General features: G+C 37.3%; 1 protein-coding gene across 1 annotated transcript in view; it reads right to left on the reverse strand.

The window, feature by feature from the left end:
• Positions 1 to 13,953: 13,953 nt before the first annotated feature.
• Positions 13,954 to 24,572, reverse strand: part of LOC131430754 (uncharacterized) — a 41,489-nt gene continuing 30,870 nt past the window's right edge. The window contains exons 3-7 of the mRNA XM_058595955.1: positions 23,345 to 23,560; positions 23,088 to 23,275; positions 14,860 to 16,672; positions 14,348 to 14,794; positions 13,954 to 14,281 (exon numbers count right to left, since the gene is read on the reverse strand). Of these exons, the coding sequence (XP_058451938.1) occupies positions 14,031 to 14,281; positions 14,348 to 14,794; positions 14,860 to 16,672; positions 23,088 to 23,275; positions 23,345 to 23,560 (2,915 nt within the window). The 3' untranslated portion in view covers positions 13,954 to 14,030. The remainder of the gene's footprint in view (positions 14,282 to 14,347; positions 14,795 to 14,859; positions 16,673 to 23,087; positions 23,276 to 23,344; positions 23,561 to 24,572) is intronic.

Here is a 24,572-nt window from a genome sequence, read left to right on the forward strand (position 1 = left end):
GTGAATTTGGCCGAGCAGAAATTGTCTTTCTGAGGTGCTTTCGGAAGCGGAAACCGGGGACTAGTAGTCCCAAAGTAGTTTTATATAATCACTAACTAATAAGATCCATCAACTAGATGAATTTAGCAGTAAGTTTTATGGAAATGTGCACCTCGTTTCGCCATCGCTTGTGAAAAAATACTCGCACTGTAATACCGGAACCGGAAGTTGGATCTGGATCAACTTTTGGGAGACTTTTTAAATAATTTCAAGACCTTTTATTTGCTTCTTAATTTGTGAAAATTGGTCAAGAAATTTCCGAGAAAATTGATTGCATATTTTTTATAAGTTTTCACATATTTCCTTGTAATTCCGGAACCGGAAGTGAGATCCAAATAAAACTCAGGAAAATTATATAAGGCTATAAGACCTTTCATTTACATCTAAGTTTGTGAAGATCGGTTCAGCCATCTTTGAGAAACGTGAGTGATTATTTTTTCTGTTTTTTTGGTGCATATCACCATGTAATTCCGGAACCGGAAATCGAATCCATATGAAATTCAGGAACTTTGTATGGGACCTCAAGACCTTTCATTTGAATTCAAGTTTGTGAAAATCGGTTCAGCCATTCAGAACTGAGTCGAATGGTATATGAAAAAATCGGTTTACACAGTGATTGCATAACATTTGTATATGAGAAAGGCAAAAAGTCTCGAAATCCCAAAACTTTTTCCCGAAGAACCCTGTATTATCATCTGTTGGAATTAATTCGCAGCGTTTTTGCGAATTTATTACAGTGATTTTGTGATTTATTACAGTAGTATCATTACAGTAGCATTGTTCATAGTATTGTCCATCGATATCCATTACTTTTTGCCATCTTTCTGGTAAAACTTGAACAAATCTTTTTCCTTAATGAATCGGTTCAACTCTTAGTCATTTCGTAGTTTTCGAAGTGCTGCTCTAACAAGCTATGCTAAATAAATGGTAATCTGATAGAGCAATTTCCGATGAATATGACGGGCGTGGCAGAACATCCTATTTCAGTTCTTACGGCTTTCGAAACTTAAGGTATTGCATTGTCATGAAACAGAACTACATTGTCGTAACGATTTTCATATTGCAGCTGTTTCTCCTGAAACGCTCTGTTCAAACTTAGGTGCGGTTCACTTTCTTATTTTGGATGCAGGACAACGTATTGTTAAGTACATTAAACGTACTTAACATGATCATGATTTAAGTTTTGTGAAAGTATTTTTATCATCAACAAAATATCGCGATGCAATCAATTTGTATTATTTACTGAACTATTTTAGCATAAGCATTTTAGTGTTCCTGCAAAGGACATCCTGCAGGAAATGCACAAAAGTGATAATGTAAAACCAGACCTGGAGGATCTTGTTTTGCTGCCACCGAAGAAGTAATAGTTGAAGATACTCCAATGAAGGTACCAAAGTGCTCGGTTGATGTCGGTTTCTAAGCTCCGCTAATTGACGGCAAATCGATTGGATACTGCGGCAACGAGATTTCTGCAACAAAGACATACTTAAAAAGAACGATAACAGCATGCACAGCTTGGCTCTATTGGCATCGATGATAGCTTGTTCGTTTATCATCGATGCCATCAATGCATTCGCTGATTTAGGTTACTCTTTATAAAAGGTGATTTTTTTGAGGTTAGGATTTTCATGCATTAGTATTTGCTCAGATTTTTTGAGGTTATGATTTTCATGCATTATTATTTGCTCAGTATGCTCTGACATTTCATCATGAATAGACTTACTAACGAGCAACGCTTGCAAATCAGTGAATGGGCCCTAGAAAAGTTGGCAGAAAATCCGCTTTTTTATCGACAAATTTTGTTCAGCGATGAGGCTCATTTCTGGTTGAATGGCTACGTAAATAAGCAAAATTGCCGCATTTGGAGTGAAGAGCAACCAGAAGCCGTTCAAGAACTGCCCATGCATCCCGAAAAATGCACTGTTTGGTGTGGTTTGTACGCTGGTGGAATCATTGGACCGTATTTTTTCAAAGATGCTGTTGGACGCAACGTTACAGTGAATGGCGATCGCTATCGTTCGATGCTAACAAACTTTTTGTTGCCAAAAATGGAAGAACTGAACTTGGTAGACATGTGGTTTCAACAAGATGGCGCTACATGCCACACAGCTCGCGATTCTATGGCCATTTTGAGGGAAAACTTCGGAGAACAATTCATCTCAAGAAATGGACCGGTAAGTTGGCCACCAAGATCATGCGATTTGACGCCTTTAGACTATTTTTTGTGGGGCTACGTCAAGTCTAAAGTCTACAGAAATAAGCCAGTAACTATTCCAGCTTTGGAAGACAACATTTCCGAAGAAATTCGGGCTATTCCGGCCGAAATGCTCGAAAAAGTTGCCCAAAATTGGACTTTCCGAATGGACCACCTAAGACGCAGCCGCGGTCAACATTTAAATGAAATTATCTTCAAAAAGTAAATGTCATGTACCAATCTAACGTTCAAAATAAAGAACCGATGAGATTTTGCAAATTTTATGCGTTTTATTGTTCAAAAAAGTTCTCAAGCTCTTAAAAAATCACCTGTATTTTGAATAAACTTATTATCGACATTGAGAGGTAAAATATCTTCGTTCACCAAAATCAAAACGATTGTTTCAACGGAAGTGAAAATACGATTCGAGAATTTTCTCTCGATGACTTCAATGAGATAAAAGAATTCCTGCTTTTACATCTAAAATACCCAAAAATGGTTAGGATTTGTTTCAGTTATCAACATTTGTGTTTCCTGATCTTTCGGAGTGTTTTTCTTAATGATAACTTTCACACATTACAGTATATAACTTTTTAAAATTTCTTAACGTATTACACCCCGCATTTGTGTACCAAAAGGATTGAGCTTTTATTAGGTGTTTTTCATGTATTTTGTGATATTTATTAGGTATTTGTATTTCAATGGTGCTTTGGATGTAATTGTCCCGGGATGTAATGTCCCGGGTTGGCAGTTCAATGCATTGGACGCTGGTCTTACAAGCCAGTTGTCGTATGTTCGAGCCCCGACCTAGAAGAATTCTTAGTGTCAGTAGGATCCATAGTACTAGTCATGCAATGATTCTGTACATTAAGAATCGGCTGCGAAGTCTGTTGAAACAGAAAGGCCAATTCCACAAAAGGAATTTAATGCCAAAACTTTGCTTTACTTGGATATAATTTATGAAGTGCATTGTAGCATTTCTGTGTATTTTTTGCATTTCAGTATATTTAGTAGAGTCTCACTCTACGCTCACTCCTTATTGCTAACATCGGTCAGTCGGTAGTGCTTGAACAAAGTGTGGAGGGAACTCGATACAGTACAGACACAAAAATCATACATCATTTCAATATTGAAAACATATTTTCAAGAACATCAACTCCACAAAAAACACACAGCCTGTATATCTGGCTCGGGCAAAAATTCTCAAAAGCCTGTGTTGAAAATAAGGAGCTCACTGCTGCCAACCACTCGACTGACGTGACTTTGCAGTTCCAGTTCAGTCCGGAAGGATTACAAAGTTCTTTTACCTATTACAAACATTTTTCTACTACAAAATCTCAAATCTCAAACGATTTCTCCGACGTCGTTCCCCGTGTACCAATTATAACTTAATTAAATTTCAAGACAATTATTTTAGAATTGTTATTGTTGTTGGATATTCGGATTTTTAAACATATTAAAATCGGTTTTGCCACTTATCACAAGAAGATCCTGCGAGGAGCATAGTAAAATGATATTGATCAAACCAAAGTAAAGAAAGTCAAAATTATGTCACAAGATACATTTTCAACATCTGTGGAAAACAATAACATTCGGATATTCCCACCAAATCCCATGGGAATTCCTGATAACTGCAACTAATGACACAAGGCCGAGCAGCAAATTTATCACAATTTGTCATCGCTACTATCCACTTAAACAAGCGAACCACCTCGATAATAGAGCGTTACAAATCAGAAAGACATATTTAACTCCCCCTTCCCGTCATTGATTCCGGCCGAACATTCTGAAGAGAGTGAAAGCAAGCGGAAAACTACATTCACACCCGTCTTTGACCGGTGGCATTGTAAAGAGAAGGAGGGTGCGCCTTCCCCCACTTTACTGTATCATTAAATATTTGTTTTCGGTTGCACACCGCACATCTCGGAACACACACGTCACTGGGTTCTATAAATTATATAGGGCACTTCAAAAATTAGCAATGTCAATAGCATTTAAACATCCGTACGCCACGCGGATCTGGTTCCTAGTTGCGTACGTTCTGTCGGCATGCTGGTGGACCGGTGTTTTTGGCAGAATGGCACCCTCTCTTGACTGAAACGATAGATGAAAGAGTGCAGATCAGCCTCACCGCCATGCGTTTGTCTGGTGCTGTGGGTGACGGGTGCTTTCATCCGGACTCCTTGACGTTGACAACACACCCCGCGGGATACTGCCGTATCCTCAGCAGAAACTGGATCAATTGATAATACAAACATTAATTCTCCGGAACAAAGAGACATGGTTTCAGCTGCATTCCGGAAAAGGAGCATGGATTAAATTTCTTCCGAATTTTGACACATTTCGATTTTCTGGATCTTTACAGCGGTTTCTCCGGAAATTACATTTATTTCATCTTAAATTATATTTTCACATTTATAATTCTGCTCAAAGTTTGTATAGGCCTATTTCATGACCAAAAAGGAAAATTTTCATCATCAGTTCACAATTTTGACTCAGAGGTATGCGCACAGTGTTTTAACATGTTGACAAACGGTTTGTTGACACAAAAAACTACGATTTGTTGAAAATTGAGTCTGAAGAACAATAAATACGACACAAAATTGTAAAGGAACTAAAAGTAACTCGATTGACAGTCAGTAGCGTTTAAAAATATTTCCGGGATCGGTTGACTTTCGATCAGAAACTAGGATCTGGCGGCATAAAAAACGACAACTGCAAATCACAGAGAAATGCTATACTCGGGTTGATTAAGCGAAACTCCTTTCCACTGACCATTTGAAATGAGGGTAAAAAGGCCGGAGCGTCGTATTATTTCATTCAATAAGGTCGTTCAAGATAATAAAAACCTCAAATAGAAACGAGAATAACGTGGCTATAACCTATGGAACAAATGTCACAGCAGACTTCAAGCAACTTCAAGCTTTTATGTTTTACACCGCCTTACAATATAACAGCTTTTTGTTTGTGATCAATTCACGACCAAAAAGTTGTCGAAGGTTTCTAAAAAGTATAAGGTTTGGCCAGCTATTCGTAGTTGTGAGCTAACTCTTCGTATCTATAGATACGTAGTACGTCAAAGCAAAAACGGATACGACCATTCATCAAAATTGTTCATTATTTCCCCATCTAGACCTGCAGTACAATAAACTACTTCAATTATCAGCTACATCAAAAAACAAACATAAAAAACTTTTTTAAATAATCTATTTTTGAGTTTCATTTTAGAAATAAACATAGCCTCTATAATACCTAAAAAAAATGTCCAAGATACTAAATTAACGGAACCAATCGTTTTTGAGATATATGTTTTGGAAAAATTCCAAGAAATGTTTTCTTTGACTAGTCTCAAAAGTAAGCCTAAAGTCAAAATTATGAACTGATGTGATTCAAATTTTTCTGAACAAGGCATAGTTAACCTACTGAGTATTGTGTGGCTCCACCACATGTTTGCCAATTTTGCATCAGTTTTATTGAATATGGCTGAAAAGAGATTGAAATTTTCCCTCTCTTTCATATAAGAAGGCTATACAATCATTGTCAAAACCGGCTTTCTATTCGAGCCCGGATGGCGGAGTGCATCATTCGAATCAATCTGTCGCGATCGTTAATTTCAAAAGAAAACATCAAAGTCTTGGAATTACAATCCTTTTGTGGAATTTGGTCTTTCTGTTACAACGGACTTCGCAGCCGATTCTTAGTATACAAAATCAACGCATGACCAGTACTATTATTCTACTGGCATCAAGAACCGTTCAAGGGCGGGGCTCGAACATACGACAGCTGACTTGTAACACCAACGCTCTATGCATCGAACACGGGATTTCCGGTTACGAAATTAAAGGGTTGTGCGAGTTGAATACGTATGAATAATGTCCTTTAATTTTCTCTGATATTTGAACTTTATCAAGCTTTAAATTCGCGAATTCAAACCGTGTCCGATTTCCTGCTTCGGATTTTCAAGGTGACATGTGTAAACAAATTTAATTTCGAGAGCACGTTATGAAATATAGAAAGTACCAGGTGTGGCAGTTAATAATGAGGGATTCTTCTCGGCAAACAAGGATTAGTTCACCGCCGGAATTCTTGACAAGTCAAAGACATTTGATCTATTACTTTGCTTGTTGAAGTTAACGAGGAATGCTCTATCAATTTCGACTTGAGAACGTTGATTTGAACCAGTAGTTCCCAAATTCACTCTGTCATAGCGGCAGCGAAACGAAGCGTCTAATGCCTTACCATGTATATTCAAGCACTGGTGGGCTGTAAGGATCAGTATGAGCATCACTTATTTAAATCTAGAATGGAATCTGACAACTGGCTTCTTTTCCATACAAAATCTTCTCTTCTAATTTCTGACGCTCCGTTTGGTGAATGGGCGCTAGCGAAGTTGGAGGAAGAACCACATTTTCATCAAAAATGTGTTCAGGGACGAAGCACATTTCTGGTTGAAAGTCAACAAGCAAAATTGCCGCATCTGGAGTGAAGACCCACATTGCAGGAACTACCAATGCATCCCAAAAAAAAGTCACTGTTTTGTGTGGATTATGGTCGGTGGCTTCATCGTTACTGTGAATGGCGAGCGCTACCGTTTGACGATCAACGGTATTTTTGCCCGAAATGGAGGAATTGGACATACCTGACATGTGGTTTCAATAAGACGGTGCTACATCCCACACGGCACGCGAAACAATGACCAAATTGAGAGCCGCCTTCGGTGTACAGTTTATCTCACGTTTCGGTCCGTCAATTAGCCGTCTAGATCGTGTGATTTAACGTATTTAGACTGTTTTATGTTGGGCCATATTAAGGCTCATATCTACAAGGATAAATTAGCAACGATTGACGCACTGAAAGCCAATATTGAAGCATTTATTCATGAAATACCGTCCGATATGTTGGAGAGAGTGTACCAAAATTTGACCTTGCGCATGGGCCATCTAAGGCGGAGCCACGACTAACATTTGCATGAAATCATATTTAAACATTAAATTATACTGACCGTTGTATCGATTTCAATAGAGATTTTATCAATTTTCTCAAATTTTCTGTATGTTTTCTTATATACCTTTTCAAAAATCACCCTTTAGTAGGAAAAACGAAAAACGTTGAGAAAAACGATTTATTAGTTTTTTTTGTTTGACGTAAAGTCTCCATAACTAAGTTCAGTTTTAGCAATGACTGAGTGAAAACATATATTGGAGAAGCCAAATGAATGAGAAATTCACAAAAAAGATGTTTTTTTTTTGGAAAATGATACACTTAGAGACAGGACACGAACCTGCGTTCTTATGCAATCCGTGCATACGCGCTACCATTTCGCCCCCCTAAGCCTTGTAATAGACACAGTTCTACCGTAAGACTGGGTTTAGTAAGCGTACATCGAACAATAGCCGCTTCACAACCGGCACCGTATATCCACACATCTTCTCTGTTCATCAGACAACAAACTCTAGTCTTCTCGCTCTATATCTATTCTCCGTTCAAGCCTTTTCTCATGCGGGGATACGTATACTGCACAAAAAACCGCTTAAGTTCGGAAATCCGAGTTTTTTTTTGCCAAATGTCTTCAAAAATTGAAACATTAAGATCTGTTATTATCTCGACAACAATGTATTTGAAAAAAAATCGACTTTAGAACTTATTTTTTGAGATGCCAAATGTTTTATGAATGCTTGAAACGTCGAGATCTGGTGTAATCCCAAAAAATAGACCTCAATGTACAAGAACAATGTTTGCTATTTGGGTGGCCATCCATCGATATCAACTGCATAACCTAATCGCTTCGGAAATAAAACGATACTGTGCATTCGGAGAAATCAAAAATGTGTACTACAAGCATCTCAAACCAGGGGAAACTGCAACAACATTGCTCGAAAAACAACCAGAATGTTTTACAAGACATGACACGGGGATGACTAAACCAATTTTAACAAGCCTAGACACCTTTAAAAGGTACTATTGGACCATTGATCAAGTTAGAAACCGATAAAACGCGTTGTTTTTTGACCGCTCAATTTTCTATGTTCGAACCGATCTTAACAAATTGAATTTCGTTTGAAAGCTACTACAGAGATGGCGGAACCGATTTCAACGGACCTAGGTATCGAAGCCAAAATAAGATTCACGTGTTTCAAGTTTTGAACTCGGAGAGAAAATTTAAAATTTTCAAGCTAGGCCAAATACTGCAAGTTTAGCTCACAGAATGAATCTAATTTTTAGAGCAAATTCAGCAGCTAGAAGTTTTATATGGAAGATCTATAATATAACTGAAACTGGAACGAACGTATCCCCAGCAAGCCGTTCAAGTTTTATGTATTCGGATCGTTCTTCTGTCACATTTAAAACTGGCATACGATGACGTTCTATTTTTACCTTTCTCATATAGAAAAGTTATGCAATCACTGTGAAAACCGACTTTTGAACCGAGGCTCGAAAGGCCAAATGTCATATACCATTCGACTCAGTTCGTCGAGTACGCAAAATTTTTGTGTGTGTATGTGTGTGCGTATGTGCGTGTATGTGTATGTAACGTTTTTTTAACCTTACTTTTCTCGGAGATGGCTGAACCGATTTCCACAGACTTAAATTCAAATGAAAGGTCTTATGGTCCCATACAAAATTCCTGAATATTATTTGAATCCGACTTCCGGTTCCAGAGTTATAGGGCAAAATGTGCAAAAAATGTGTTCTTATTTTTCTCATAGATGGCGCGACCGATTTTCACAAACTTAGGTTCAAATGAAAGGTCCTGTGGTCCCATACGTAATTCTTGAATGTCATCCGGATCCGGCAATACAGTGTAAAGTGTGTTAAAAATTTTATACGATCACTGAAAAGGACGAAAACCCGTAAAAACTTTTCTAAATCGACCTTAAATCTTCTCAAATCGATAGTTTTTATCAGTAGACGGTCAAACAAACCGATTTCGGTTATTCTTTCAAGAATCGAAGAAAATTATTATGAAGAATACCACAGTATTATATATGACAGTATGATTGATATGAGAAAGGCATCATTACACCACTAGGTGGATTAAAACAGGTTTTTCTATATTTGAAACACGAGTAAAACAGTGCTGGGACGGCCAGTTTTTCTTGTTATAAAATTCAGATTTAAATTTTTAAACTGACGTAAATTATGCATTCAGATTGGTGTTGATTTCAATTTCCTCTTTTCTCAACGAATTCATAATAAATTAGCTTCATAAAGTCAATCGTCAACGAAGTAGCTGAAATATCAATTACAGAATACACATAAATTAATAGTTTCCTCCTTCAGTTTTCATTTTTAATACTTTACTTCATTTATAATTCGTTTGATTCGAACTTGCTCACTACCAAGAGCGAAGACAATTGCAGCAGCCCTAATTTTTTCCAAAGAAATCTTTATCTAGTACAGACAGTAGACCAGTATAGTAATAACTGATAACGATGATGACAGTGTATCGATATTCATCAACTATACAGAAGTAATTCTTACATTCACTTACATTGGAACTGTAGCAGCCCTAATTTCTCCATAAAAATCTTTATCTAGCCAGTACAGGCAGTAGACCAGTTGAGCCATTGTAATGCCCACGGCTGGCTATTTCAATATATTGCATCAGCCAGAAGAAACCGATCGAATTAATTGATTATGTACATATGCGACGCGATCGCAGGGAATTCATGTAGGTAGTTATAGGTGGTAGTTAGTCTACCAGATATATATATATATATATATATATATATATATATATATATATATATATATATATATATATATATATATATATATATATATATATATATATATATATATATATATATATATATATATATATATATATAAAGGGTGATTTTTTAAGAGCTTGAGAACTTTTTTAAACAATAAAACGCATAAAATTTGCAAAATCTCATCGGTTCTTTATTTTGAACGTTAGATTGGTACATGACATTTACTTTTTGAAGATAATTTCATTTAAATGTTGACCGCGGCTGCGTCTTAGGTGGTCCATTCGGAAAGTCCAATTTTGGGCAACTTTTTCGAGCATTTCGGCCGGAATAGCCCGAATTTCTTCGGAAATGTTGTCTTCCAAAGCTGGAATAGTTACTGGCTTATTTCTGTAGACTTTAGACTTGACGTAGCCCCACAAAAAATAGTCTAAAGGCGTCAAATCGCATGATCTTGGTGGCCAACTTACCGGTCCATTTCTTGAGATGAATTGTTCTCCGAAGTTTTCCCTCAAAATGGCCATAGAATCGCGAGCTGTGTGGCATGTAGCGCCATCTTGTTGAAACCACATGTCTACCAAGTTCAGTTCTTCCATTTTTGGCAACAAAAAGTTTGTTAGCATCGAACGATAGCGATCGCCATTCACTGTAACGTTGCGTCCAACAGCATCTTTGAAAAAATACGGTCCAATGATTCCACCAGCGTACAAACCACACCAAACAGTGCATTTTTCGGGATGCATGGGCAGTTCTTGAACGGCTTCTGGTTGCTCTTCACTCCAAATGCGGCAATTTTGCTTATTTACGTAGCCATTCAACCAGAAATGAGCCTCATCGCTGAACAAAATTTGTCGATAAAAAAGCGGATTTTCCGAATGGACCACCTAAGACGCAGCCGCGGTCAACATTTAAATGAAATTATCTTCAAAAAGTAAATGTCATGTACCAATCTAACGTTTAAAATAAAGAACCGATGAGATTTTGCAAATTTTATGCGTTTTATTGTTTAAAAAAGTTCTCAAGCTCTTAAAAAATCACCCTTTATATATATTTATATATATATATATATATATATATATATATATATATATATATATATATATATATATATATATATATATATATATATATATATATATATATATATATCTATATATATCAGTATAGGTTTTTGGTAGTTACATAGGTTGGAGTATAAAAGGGTCGGTTTTTGGTTTAGGCAGGGCAGTGAAAAAATAGTAAAGTGAAAAAATTTTATTAGAAGGAAATAAAGGGAAAAAAAAGAAAATTTGTGTGTTATAAAGTGCTTCGAAAAACACTACCCGGTGGGAAATTTACGAATGTATCGAGTAAAGGGAAAAAATTTTATTAGAAGGAAATAAAAGGAAAAAAAAAAGAAAATTTGTGTGTTATAAAGTGCTTCGAAAAACACTACCCCTCTCGCCGCTCGGGCAAAAGCTTTGCCGCACAATGAAGGAGCTAGACTACTTGGCACTTGAAACTGAGCAAGCAAAACTTCGAATGACTAGGTACGATTATTCAACTGACAATTAGTACTGGGAGCTTCACTTGAGAATGGCAGCAAAAATCATATGAATTTGTATCGATTTGCTGACGGTCAGTGTCCATACTACATTTCATTTTCATCGGATATCATTCGATTGAAAGTGAAATTTTTCCGCACTGCATGGTACTAATTGTACAATTAAGAATTGCATATATATTTTATTTGAATTATCTTAATGCAAAGACATCATATTAACAAGATATCTCATATTTCTCAAACAAATCATTGGCAACATCCTTTTTTGCGAGCATGGCGCCCTCAGGCGAGCCCGCATCGAATCTCGTACATAGAAGTAGGAGAGAGAAATGTCGAATTCGTGCGCACCACAATAGCAGCACTGCGCACCCATACAATTTACATGATATGTTGAATATGATGCCGTGCGATGGCGTCGCTGAACTAAAGATTAATTTCGCTACAAGCTAACAGGGTCTGCTTAATGATATCAGTTCAGTAATCATGCGTCATCCAATCTGGTATCGTTGAGTATAATTCGCCTTTACCACACAAACGTCACAGTTGTATACAAGTTTGCATCGAATTAGTTGTGCGTTTTGAGATAGTTTAATTTGCTAATGCTAGAGCATTAGCTAATAAATTCTCTGAGGTGGATGCAGATACTTTCACAGAGGTGTACACGCCGGTGAGCACTGTGCTGTATGGTTTGCGTAGAAGAAGCGTGGACACGCAAAATCAGCAAAATAAAACAATTTATCGTAAAATTTTCGGTTTTCCTTGCAAATTTTTCATAGCAAGGCCAGATCTACTCTCTATTAATTGAAGTTCACAGAAGTGTTCGCTCACCATCACGCGCCAGTGGTCACTTGGGTGTATTTAGACGAGAGCGCGTGTGAGCGATTCATGCGAAGAGAATGTGTTTCACTCGCGCCAACTGCTTTAACCACAAGCACACACTCAAATGCTTTCTATTCGACACTGAGAAGAAGTGCGCTTTCCTCTTTGTGCGATGTTTCGTTTTTTGCATCCTCGGTGTGGACAAGAATCTGACGCCAGCGTGTATCACTCTGGTTAAATGCCATCTCTGCCAGCCGCTACCTAATTTTGGGTCAAAACCTACCCAAAATCAACTAAAGTGCATCTCCCTAATTTTAGGTAACGAGTGATGAACTCAAAATTTTAGGATTACCCATAATGCTATGCCATAACAAAGCACGCTACCCACATTTTTTACGATCAAGTCAAAGTTTGAGAAGATAACAGCCTAATTTTCGGTAGCTTATAGAAGAGGTAAAAATGATTTTCAGTGTAGACACGCTTGAGAGCTACTCTTAGATCATTGATCAATTATATTCCGGTTTCTCAGATATAATCATATAAGTGACGTAATCGACAAATTGGTTGGTTTTTGGTAATCGTAATCGACAAATTGGTTGGTTTTATATTCCCACATTTTCTCACAAAGTGACCAATGATGAATCACTAAAGCCCGTTTTGGTGAACTAACCGAATTAATCTGAATGAATTTGTGTCAGAAATTATCTTAATGAAAAAAATATGTTATCATTAGACATCTTGAAAAAATATGTTATCATGAGACATTTGTGAATTTAACTCCATTTTCATGCACATATTTGGAGGAGGTAATCAAACATAAAGTTACTGTACAATTCTGTACGTTTCAATAAAATTCAATCGCAAAACTAAGCGTTAATTGAAAGATACAGTTCATTGAAAATTTAATTCAATCCAATTTAGTTTTGCATCGATGGTGGTTTTCAATCAATCTTTCGATTCAACCCATGTCTATTCCATGTTACTTTTGATTTACATGTCGTGTAAATTTCATTATTTATTTCTGTGCAGATTATTCTGACCTTGTTAGTTGTTAGGCCTGAAGTTTTCACGTTCGAATTCATCTGAAGTAGCGTTTGAAAGACTCCTAATTTGGGAGTATGTTTGTTTTTAGCTTTCCAGTTTCGGCTCCAACAATAGTTTAAAAAATGCTGAAATGGAAATTTAATCACTTCTTCATTACAGCGCTGAATATAATGCTCCAGCGATAGTATAAATTTTTTTTAACTACAAGTTGTCTTTTTTTAGTTTGCTGATATTTTGCTGCAGAAGGCAAATGGCGTTGCAGAAGGTTCATATGGAGTCACGGATTGAAATTAAGTTTTTAAAAACACAGAACTTCTTGAACAAAAATGGAAACATGTTATTCAGTTGAGGCATTTTGTACAACATTACCCTACCAATCGAATACGGGGAAGTGCTTGAATTTGGAGTTAAATGGCTACTTTAATAAAAACCAATACTCTAACGCCATCATGCTCGTTCCATCATGTTCCTACACATGCGCATTATTACGCATGAAAATTGGATATCGATTTTCCATCAAACGCAGAAGAAGAATAAAAGACATAACGAGCGAACTCTTTACTGGTTGGGGACTTTCTGCTTTTATAATATTTTCCAAATCGAACATTTATAGTATAATTGTTTTTACTTTATGCAACATAACGATAACACATGAACTTAGAAATAAATATCACAATTATAAAAATACCCTCCTTATCACCATCATCATCATGACTATTATTAACGAGAGCTGTTGTAAGGTACTTTGTTGAGTGGACCCCATCCGACCGCTGGAGTTCGGAATCTTACGGTAGTCCGGCTTGTAATCAAAACATGTGGGAAAATTATCCGGAGCAGAAATCATTTCCGATTTATCACCCACTTTAAGCACGAGGGCCATTCCAATCTCGGCGTGAAACTCTATGTGACAATGGAATAACCAGTAACCTAAAATAAAGCAAAAAAAATCGAGTTCAATCTTCAAAAAATAGAATAAAACGTAGCTTCACTTACCAGGATTACTCGCAATAAACCGGATGATTGTGTAACCACCATCCGGAATGGTCACCGTATCCTTAATTGGTGCTCCCTTCAGCCGTCGCTTGATCTTTCCTTCCTCGTCCAATCGTTTCACTTCTTCTGCGGATATATTTCCGGCCAGACGTTCCATTCCGACCACTCGAAACGCGTGGCCATGCAAATGGAACGGATGATTGGCATCGAACGTGAAACCCTCGTCTATCAGGACCATCTCTACGGTTGCATTCAATGGCACCTGCAGCACGTGACTACACTGGCAAAACTCCTGCTGACAATTACGACCCTGTTCCATCAGGGAGCTTGCATTGCAAAACAGGCTCTCATCCAGTTGGTCCTTGCCCGGCATCATAGGAACCGGCGGCATCCGCATCGAGATGTGATTCAGCTGAGGTGTGAACAATCGGTTGGTATTGTTGATCACTTTCGAACGAAAGAAAGAAATTGAAACGTTGAACGTGAACCACCTAAAACTAACCAAAACTTACCATCTTTAAATCCATATAAATCGGGAACATGAAAATGTGGGTTGTCCTTCGCATAAAAGTCGTAATAAACGTAAAATTTGTAGTCAGTCTTCTCGTTGAGCAGTAGCAAATCCTCCTGATCTCTCGACGTAGTCTCGGCAATCGACAAGCTATCCGTATTTCCTGTTCCTTTGTTGAGCGAGTTCAACTGCAACCCTTCCAGCGGGAAGTCGTAACTAGGCCAATTTTCGAACTCCAGCTCGGGGGCGCCCTTGTACCGTAGTACCGCTACCTGATAGGCGGAAGTAAACCGTTCATCACAGTCCATTAGACCACGGAACCGCATTAGGTAATTTCCGATCGGTTGATTCGCTCTCAGTATGAAATCGAATCGCTCACCGGCATAGCTGACGAACGAAGCCAAATCATCGATCGGATGAATATCGAAACTATCCGAGGAAATAACCGTCATGTTGTGGCCTTCGATTGACAGTTCTACCGGGCAGTTCAAGAATTCCGCATTGATCAGTCGAAACCGGTAGCGTTTCTTCTGTTCAACATAGAACACTTTCAGAGGGATGTGTTCCGATTCTGGAACAACCACAGCATTGAAGTTTATCGTTCGAGATTGCCGTTTCCGGCGAGTTAACAATCGTGTTGAGTTGACATTATTTCGTTTGACTGAGCTGAGTTCCATTTTGAGATTAACATCCTTCGAGTTGTGGATCAGTTCAGCATCATCTAGTTTATTGGTTTCGGATAAGGCATCTGTTGTTTGTGGCTCTGATTTACTTATTGAAGGCACAGTCGGTAATGATTGTGGAGTAGTAGTTGCTTCTTGGAAACTAGTCGTAATACTGGCAGTTTTTGGATATCGTTTGAAGTACTTTCCGCGACCATTGATTAGAATGTTCGGTGGTTTGTTATCGCCCGTTGAGTGATGATGGGCGGTGAACATTTGAACACCACCCACGTGACCCCAGTCCTGAACTGTGATCACGTGATCGGATAAGTCATAGTCGTACAGTATTTGCTGAGGGTCATTGTCTTGCCGGATGATTAACGGACCGAATGCTCCATCGCCTCTCTGCATTCCGGTGTGAGAATGCCAGAAATGCGTTCCGGGATTGTCAGCCTTGAAGGTATAGCGAAATGTTGTTTCAGGACTTATCGGACACTGGGAAATGTGCGGCACTCCATCCATGTAGGGCGTTTTCTTCTGATGCAACCCGTGCCAGTGAAGGGTTGTGCTTTCTCCCATCAAATGATTTTCTACGTCAACAACAACCACGTCATTCTCGCAAACCTCGATCGAAGGACCTGGCATCATTCGATTGATTACCATAACGTTCCTTTTCACACCATCTCCAGGAATACAGTGTGGCCGATCACAGTCCGTAGCATTGTAGGGACACTCGAAACAAGCTTTGCTCATCGTCTGGTACCATTCAATACTGAACTTGTAGTAGCAAGTTTGCGGTTTTCGACCTCTCAGACATTCCCTTTTGCACATATGATTCCTATAATCTAACTCGTTGAAAAATTCCGTTTCCTTTCGAGGATCCGGCATCACTGGCACGGGCTTTGTGACGTTGCAAACACTACAGCATTTCTCTTCTACCACGTGCTCCGGTGGGCAATCGATCAACACCGGACATCGTGGCCGTTCCGAGGAGATCGAAAGAATACCATTGTCCTTAATGCAGCGGTAACACATGCATCCATCCAAGCTATCCCACGATTCACCGTCCGAGTGAAACCGGTCGTCAAATCGGCACATCGTCTGAACGCATTGTGGACAGCAATGCTGGTCCGAGTACTGCAGTGAGAAACCCTGCGAAATAGTGGAACGTTAGCAAAACCTTGTGAATGAGAAGAGTATCTTCGAATATTTGTTTTACATTTTGCCTTGAACTCGTTAGTGCATAGCAGTTTTTATTGGTCTGGTATGCCACTCAGTTGTTCAAAAAATACCGCTAAGATGAACCCCTGAGGTTTGGAATAAATCACTTTTATTGGCAAAATATTACGAGAATCACTTCTGAATAAACTATTTCATGCTTAGTCTTTGAACTTAAATTAGTACTACTAATTTCAAAATAATATTAAGTAAGTAATTTTTAAATCACTTTTTTATGATTTCATATTAACTAGAGTTTATAAATGGTAATTTTTTGCTAGTATCTCTTTGGCAACACTGTTTTTGACAGATCACGCGTGAATCGTGTCACTGTCAAACTTATTCAGTTTGGTCTATAATTTAATCATGAATCGTCGTTTAGCCTACAGTTCAATCTTGAATGGGCGCTGTAAAAGTTGGAGGATGATCCAATTTTTTATCGAAAAATTGTGTTCAGTGACGAAGCACATTTCTGGTTGAATGGATACGTCAACAAGCAAAATTGTCGTATCTGGAGCGAAGACCAGCCAGAAGTATTGCAAGAGCTACCAACGCATCCAAAAAAAGTCACTGTTTGGTGTGGATTATTGGCCGGTGGCATTATTCGTGAAATACCTGCCGAAACATTGGAGAGAGTATGCCAAAATTGGACCTTGCGCATGAGTCATCTAAAGCGAAGCCGCGGCTGACATTTGCATGAAATCATCTTCAATTCTATCGATTCCAACAAAGATTTCATTTTCCTGTTTTTTAAATCAAATTCTATATCTCTTACAATCGTCCTTCAAAATTAAAAATATTTTGTGAATTTACATCTATTTTCATGCACATATTTGGAGCAGGTAATTAAATATAAAGTTACTTTACAATTCTGTAGGTTTCAATATAATTTAATCGCAAACTAAGCGTTAATTTAAAGATACGGTTATATTGTTGAGTAAAATTCATCCGTGTCTTAAAAAGCATGACACTACATTCCAATTAGCAGTGACTCTCCGAGAGAGGCTGGCAGTGTATTTAAGATATTTTCATTGATTTGTTAAGAAGATTTCTTTGTAAATGTCAGAAAAACTCCAACCAAAAATTGTATAACGATCATTGAGATGGCTTATAGTTTGTGTTCGTCTCATGATTTCAGATATTTATCAACAGGATACACGCAACAATCCATAGCATTTAGTTACAGACTTGGGGCTGTCTACCAGATTGTTCACGAGATATGTCGTGTAGTTACCGAAAAATTAATCGACGATGCAATGCCGAAACCAACAGAAGAAATGTGGAAGAAGATTGCTAACGATTTTTGTGGAATTTCCCGCTGTATCTTGGAGCCTTGGATGGAAACATGTGACAATTCCAGTCCTTGCCAATAGTAACTTTGAGTCAACGCATGCTTTGACCGTGCTTCGGACGTGTGTCGATACAGACACGGGTACGACACGGTCTAGTGAGAATATTCACATGAAGCTGCATTAAACAAATTTGAAGCGTAACCCGGACGGAATCCGGTCCAGTCCCGTTCCGGATACGTCACGGCCTAGTGCGAATAGCGCTTAAGTGAGAACGGATCAGAGCAAGTGAATTCTCGATTATAGTTTATCTAGTTTCAAATATCTTAATAGGTAATTTTTCAATTGAGGTGAGATTTATAAGAACAAAAAGAAAAGTTGGCTCTTAACAATTCACTATATTCTCAATTTATTCGGATGAATCAAAGTTCGTTTTGAAAATTTGTAAGCCCTGTAACAACACACAACAACGTGATTGCAACACAATCCTCGCGTAATTGGGAGATTTGGGGTCTGTCGTGTCTACTTATTATTTATAGAAAGAAAAGGATAGGGACAAAAGGAACAATAAGATATGAATATAAGAGATTACAGCACTAAACAATTTGATCGCAGGGATAATTCTGAATTTACCAGCCCGTTTGTCTACAAGAATATCAGAATTGACGGGTGTCCGTAGGAAGTTAACAGAAATTGATAAGTTGAACAATAAGTTCAATCACCAACTTGATAGCAAACAATGTTTTTAAATTAAAATACGGTGCAGAAACTACCCAGTGCAGGTGATTACTCGAATCACATTTCACGGAAATAAACACCAGCACCGGTTCGACCGTCCAACCAAGAATTGTCAGTCGAACATGTTTAATATTCTTTAAATTGACTATCCTACCAATTCGCAATTGATTACGCTTTGAAGTGAGGTATGCTTTTCCCAATAAATTAAGGTAAATGTTATTTATATAAAGATAATTCAAAATAACATGAATCTTCGCCTATAAAATGTGCCTATGCCTATGTGTGGTAAAATAAAGATAATAAGGTAAACTGAATTTCCACATGAATCAATAAATTTGGAATTAGTTGCGAAAACTTGTTGTATGAAACTGTCTTCTTTTTTAAATCTATGTCCCATACAAAAACTTTTAGAATCACGCTTATGCATCTAGAAAAACTATACATTTTTGGTCACGTATGTCTAAGCCACACGCTACATGGAAAAATACACCAACGCCTATCCTTTTAGCATTACATTAGCATTTTACATTACTTATTTTGGATACGAATGGGAAGAAATACGATGCTATTTGCAAGGGATCGAAAGTCTTTCTGTAATGTTTGAATCCATTTGATGCAAACACTTTATTGAGGCGGGGCTGGTGACCTCGGAACAGAATTTGCTCTGGACATGAAATTTGTCATGCGGATTCGATTGAGTTAACACTCCTGGGTCCTGGACTAAAGTTATTTGCATGTTCAACCAAAACACATGCGAACACCTTTTTATCTGTAAATCGCTGCCAGACAGTGAAGCCTGGGATAAGTCAAACACACACACACGCCATCGAAAACATAGAGAGATAAAAGATTGATTAAATGAAAATTAAAGAAAAGCTTAAGAAATTTTTTTTTGTCAATTGAACAAATCAATCCTTTGTGAGATTCTGTAGTGTTTACCGCTGTCTTTTTTTCCAACCCAATGTTATGAAAATTATAGGATGCTTGATCGGATCTAGATTCCAAATTTTCTTTTAATCTTGTAGGATAGGGAGAAAATCCAGTTTCTTCTTCATTTCTCGCTATTTTACATTGGAAAATCAAGCGAAATCACTGCAAAAAGGTTGAATGCCAAAGAATTTGAAAGTTTCTCTCTAGATGGGTACTGAAAATATTAATTTGTCGAAAATGGACAACCGACCGAAGAAGTTTGGGAACCACTACTTTACATGATTACTACAAAACTCTCCAGGAATTGAAATTCGTCGACCGAAAGTCGAATGTACACAAAAATCAAAAACTTTATATGTGATTCTAAGCCCTTTCGCTTGAATTTGAGATTGGGGAAATCGATTCAATCATCTCGTAGAGAAGCAATTAAGCGCACTTCTATTTATTTGTTTTGCGCATAATATTTACCATGCGAAGTTGAATCCGAATAAAATTCTGAAATTAGTTATGGGACAATAATACATTTGATTGAAATCTAAGTTTGTTAAAATCGATTAATCCATTCACGAGGAAGTTGAATGTAAATTTGTGTTACCTAAATACAAAACTGAGTCAAATGGTAGATGACAATAGGCCCTCTACGCATCGATACAATGCCTTTCTGCAAGTGAAACAAAAAACACTACATAAGATTTCCAGACTTACTCGGAAGTCTTTCTGTAATGTTAAGCACTTACGTCGATTTGATCATCAATCTTGATCAGCCAACTTCGAAATGCGTCGAATCATCGATCAGAAAATTCACTACAGAAAAATTCATCACTGATTTTTTGCATACATGTCTTGCAAATTATTTGTGAAAAGTTTACAAGCGAACATTCTTCTCGAAGTCATTTACGAAAAAAGTTCGCACACTGAATATATCTGATATGACTCTCGAACAGAAGATTGTTGGGAAATGATTTTTCTTAGTCATTGCTAAATACACGATGAAATAAAAGGTCTCATCGCTCCATAGATGGATGTCAAATTTAATCCGGATCCGTCTTCCGGTTACGTTATTATAGAGTGATGATAAATACTTAAAATTAAAAACCTTTTCCTATTTGAATGGGTCGATAGTTGATGGTCACATGAACCAATTTTGGCTATATCGGTTCCTAGTATCTGTTTCCCGAAAATGGTGGATCTCAGAGATGGCTGGACCGATTTTTATCAAACTAGTCGCAAATGAAAGGTCTTCCCGTCACCCTGAACGCTATTGAATGGTTTAGAGATCGGATGATTACTTTTTGAGTTATTCGAAGTTTTATGTCAAAATTTTCAGATTTTTGATACATTTTCAGTTTTTCTGTCACAATTAACCTTGAAAACAGAATATTTTCTTTTTCTTAGATTTCATACGGTAATATCTGTCCAACAAGCCATAGATTGTCAATATCCGTCCATTTTTGACGGAGATATCGATGTTTTTGTGTAAGCGACTTTTTGCCTTATTCCAGTAGTAGGATTTTTAAACGCTTGCTGATAAAGCTATGTTTCAGAGCAAAGTGAAACACGATTTTCCATACTTTTTTATGAAATTGTTTCTTAGCACCTGAAAGACTATGCATAGCACCCTTTTTCATGACATTTCGATTTTAGCACGGTTCGTTTTTGGCAACATAATCTTTCGAATATGACATATGTATCAGAAAGATGGCCTTATTTTCAAATTCAAAACTATACTCAAAATTTAAATTGATTTATACTGCTTGCAACGATAAGCACAACTTCTTACATCCTTATACCATTCGAAGAAGTTCGTCGAGATAGGCAAATTCGTGTGTGAAAAATAATTTCAATAATTTTTCTCGGAGATGGCTTAACTAATTTCTACAAACTTAGTCACATGTGAACAGTCCTATGCTCCCCTATAAGGTTTCTGAATTTCATTTGGATCATAGTGCTGGTTCCGGAGCTACAGGATGATATATGCAATGATATAAAAATAATGTCACTCGTAGATGGCTGAACCGATTTAATCCATGTAACATTCAAATTAAAGGTTTCAAAGTCCCATAGAAACTGCTTGCTTTTTTAATCAGATCCGACTTCCGGTTCAGGAGATACAGAGTGATTAGTGTAAAAATTGCACATAAATTTATCAGGTTTTTTCGAATTCACAGATTTTGAGAGTCGATGACCAAACTTATTTCAGTTTTAACGGTATTCGGTTTTCGATCCCGAAAGGTACCCAACAATTTACTAAGATTTTTCTAAGATGGCTACACTGATTTTCAAAAATTTCGTGTGTAATGAAATGGTTAACAATCCATTAGGTGAATTTAACTGACTTCGACTACACCGGCTTCCGAATTCCGTTTCCGAAAGTATCGGGAATAGAGAGGCCAAAACGAATTTAATAAACAAAAATTCCAATTAAAATAAATTTATGGTCCCATACAAAATTGGTGAATTTGATCCGGTTCCGACTTCCAAATCTGAAATTACAGGGTTAAGAGTTTTTAAAATCCAAACGGTCATAGAAGATGACGATAATAAAAAAATCTTCAAAGTTGGGTTCAAAACTATTTCAATTTATTCGTCATACTAATTCATGGACATACGAACTATTTTGTGTTATGCTGGTCTCTAAATACCGTTTCTGGAAGTGCCATAAATAATAACAAAAATTTTAAAGAGGAACCCACTTCTACAACTCATGGAATGCTTAATCGATTTCACACGTTGAGATTGAAAGGAATCATTTTAAAGTTCATACAATTTCTATCTTCGATTCATTTAGAACTACGGCTATTGAAATCGTAACACATGCTGATCATTTCACTGCTAGGTGGATTAAGCAAATTTTATTAAATAAGATTTAAAAGATAAAAGAGGCATAAATAGGAGGGTTCTAATACCCAGTTCTGGTATTATAAGATGATGAGTGTTACAAATAACAAATTTTTTTTTAAAGTGACGATGCACAAAGCGTAAAAACTTTTCGAAACTGCACTTAAAACTATTCCAATTTGAGAAACTTGTTAGTTTCTGGTCGAACAATAATTTTTTCCAATACCTAGGTCTTGTTAGCTGGTGTCCATAAAAACTAGGTTAAACTTCTAAAACAGAATTTGTTTAAAATTTTCATATTAACGATTGTTATAAAGGCTTTCAATACACCACTAGGAGGATTAAAACAATTTCATGTTAAGTTTACGTAACTGAACCCCAATAAATGTTGTGCAAATCAAACAAAATGAACAGACTCTTTAGGGATGAACATCATTGGTCATTTTTGAAAGGGCGACTACCATCTTTTGAGATAGAAAAATAGATTACAGAAAACAAAGTATCGCTTTATCATAACAAAAATTCAGCAACAATATACGCTATTGTAAATTTACCTCATTACATGTTGTTGTGCAGGTGATTCCAATCGAATTCACAAAAGTTTCCGAAGCACTGTTTTTCAAGCATTCAAAGTTCATGCATGTTGTGCTATTTATCATACTGAACCATTTCTCGCCGATTTGCTTCCTCGTTACAGTTCCGTTGAGGATTATTTCGCAATGTTCATCTTGTACTACACTCCCTGATTAAAATAAATAAAATAAATACTATGTATTGAATTTTTCCAACATCAATCATAAGCTTTACAAACCGCATTCATACAGAGTACAGCATTTTCCTTTGACGATTCTGGGCTGAATAGTTTCGTTCGCATCGCAATATTGAATCGCCGCAGGGCATAAGCTAGTGTCACAGTACAGACGAGTTATCTCACAGCAATTGACGAGCTCCTTCCGGGTTCGTTCACCTGCTTGAAGTAGATTTGCCGGTATATCAACCGTCGGTAAACACTGAGCTGGATCACATTCTGTAGTGAAGATAAGAGAAAATCCATTCATTACTAAGTTAGTACGACCCAATTTCCATCACATAGCTAAAACGTACATTCAAGTTCAAGTTTACGAACGAACCGGTGTGCTTGACCCTGGGACATGCAATAACATATATCAAGTACCCAAGACATGTTAGTGAAGCGTGTCCCGCGTCACAGTTTAGCAGGTTCACCGGTATCTACCTAGGTATTAGGTTTTTTCTCTCTTCGTCACGATCATGACGAACAACGATGTGATGACACCGAACATTACCGAATCGCATAGTACCTTTGTTATCATGGATGTGAAGTGGCTAGAATCGACAAACCGTTTCACATGACTCCGTGGAACCATTTCATGCTAATCGTCGTAGCAATGAAGGGGGCAGATATCACTGTATAACAGGTTCGTTGATCACACATTGGCATACCTTAAATGAGTAGCAACTGAACAAATTCATCGCATCGGCCTAGCCTTATACAACAAACTGTTATTGTTATGAACGAGGTACGAGGAGCACCAGTCGACATGTGATTGCATAGACCTAAAAAGGACGACGCGGAAACATTCTAGTTGTTTGAAAATTATTCAAGCACATCGTAGAACGCCAGACGCTTTTTCATGTGCCGGTTCGAAATGTACAAGGTTTCCCACATTCAAGTTGCAAACGATTTGCGAACTTCACAAACTACAGAGAAAACAACTTGTCAACAATTGAGATTTCGATACATTTTTTCATTAGTTCATTCACAGATAATTATTATACAGGCTTTCGTTTGAACTGTTTGTATACTTTTGAATGATTAGTCGGGTGAACACCTTGCAGGTGTTTTGTCGCGATCGACACTATTTTGAATCTTATATTCACATCACGCGAAATTTCTGTTTCGCTTCAGGTTAAATTAAGTCTCAAGATTTAAGTGATAGGGGACTACAATGATTGTTTTATGGAAATCGTGTGAGAAGGGTTAGAATCATTGAAGTTGGAAAAACATCTGTACTAGACAA

Source organism: Malaya genurostris, chromosome 2, assembly GCF_030247185.1.
Source record: "Malaya genurostris strain Urasoe2022 chromosome 2, Malgen_1.1, whole genome shotgun sequence".
NCBI classification, from domain to species: Eukaryota; Metazoa; Arthropoda; class Insecta; order Diptera; family Culicidae; genus Malaya; species Malaya genurostris.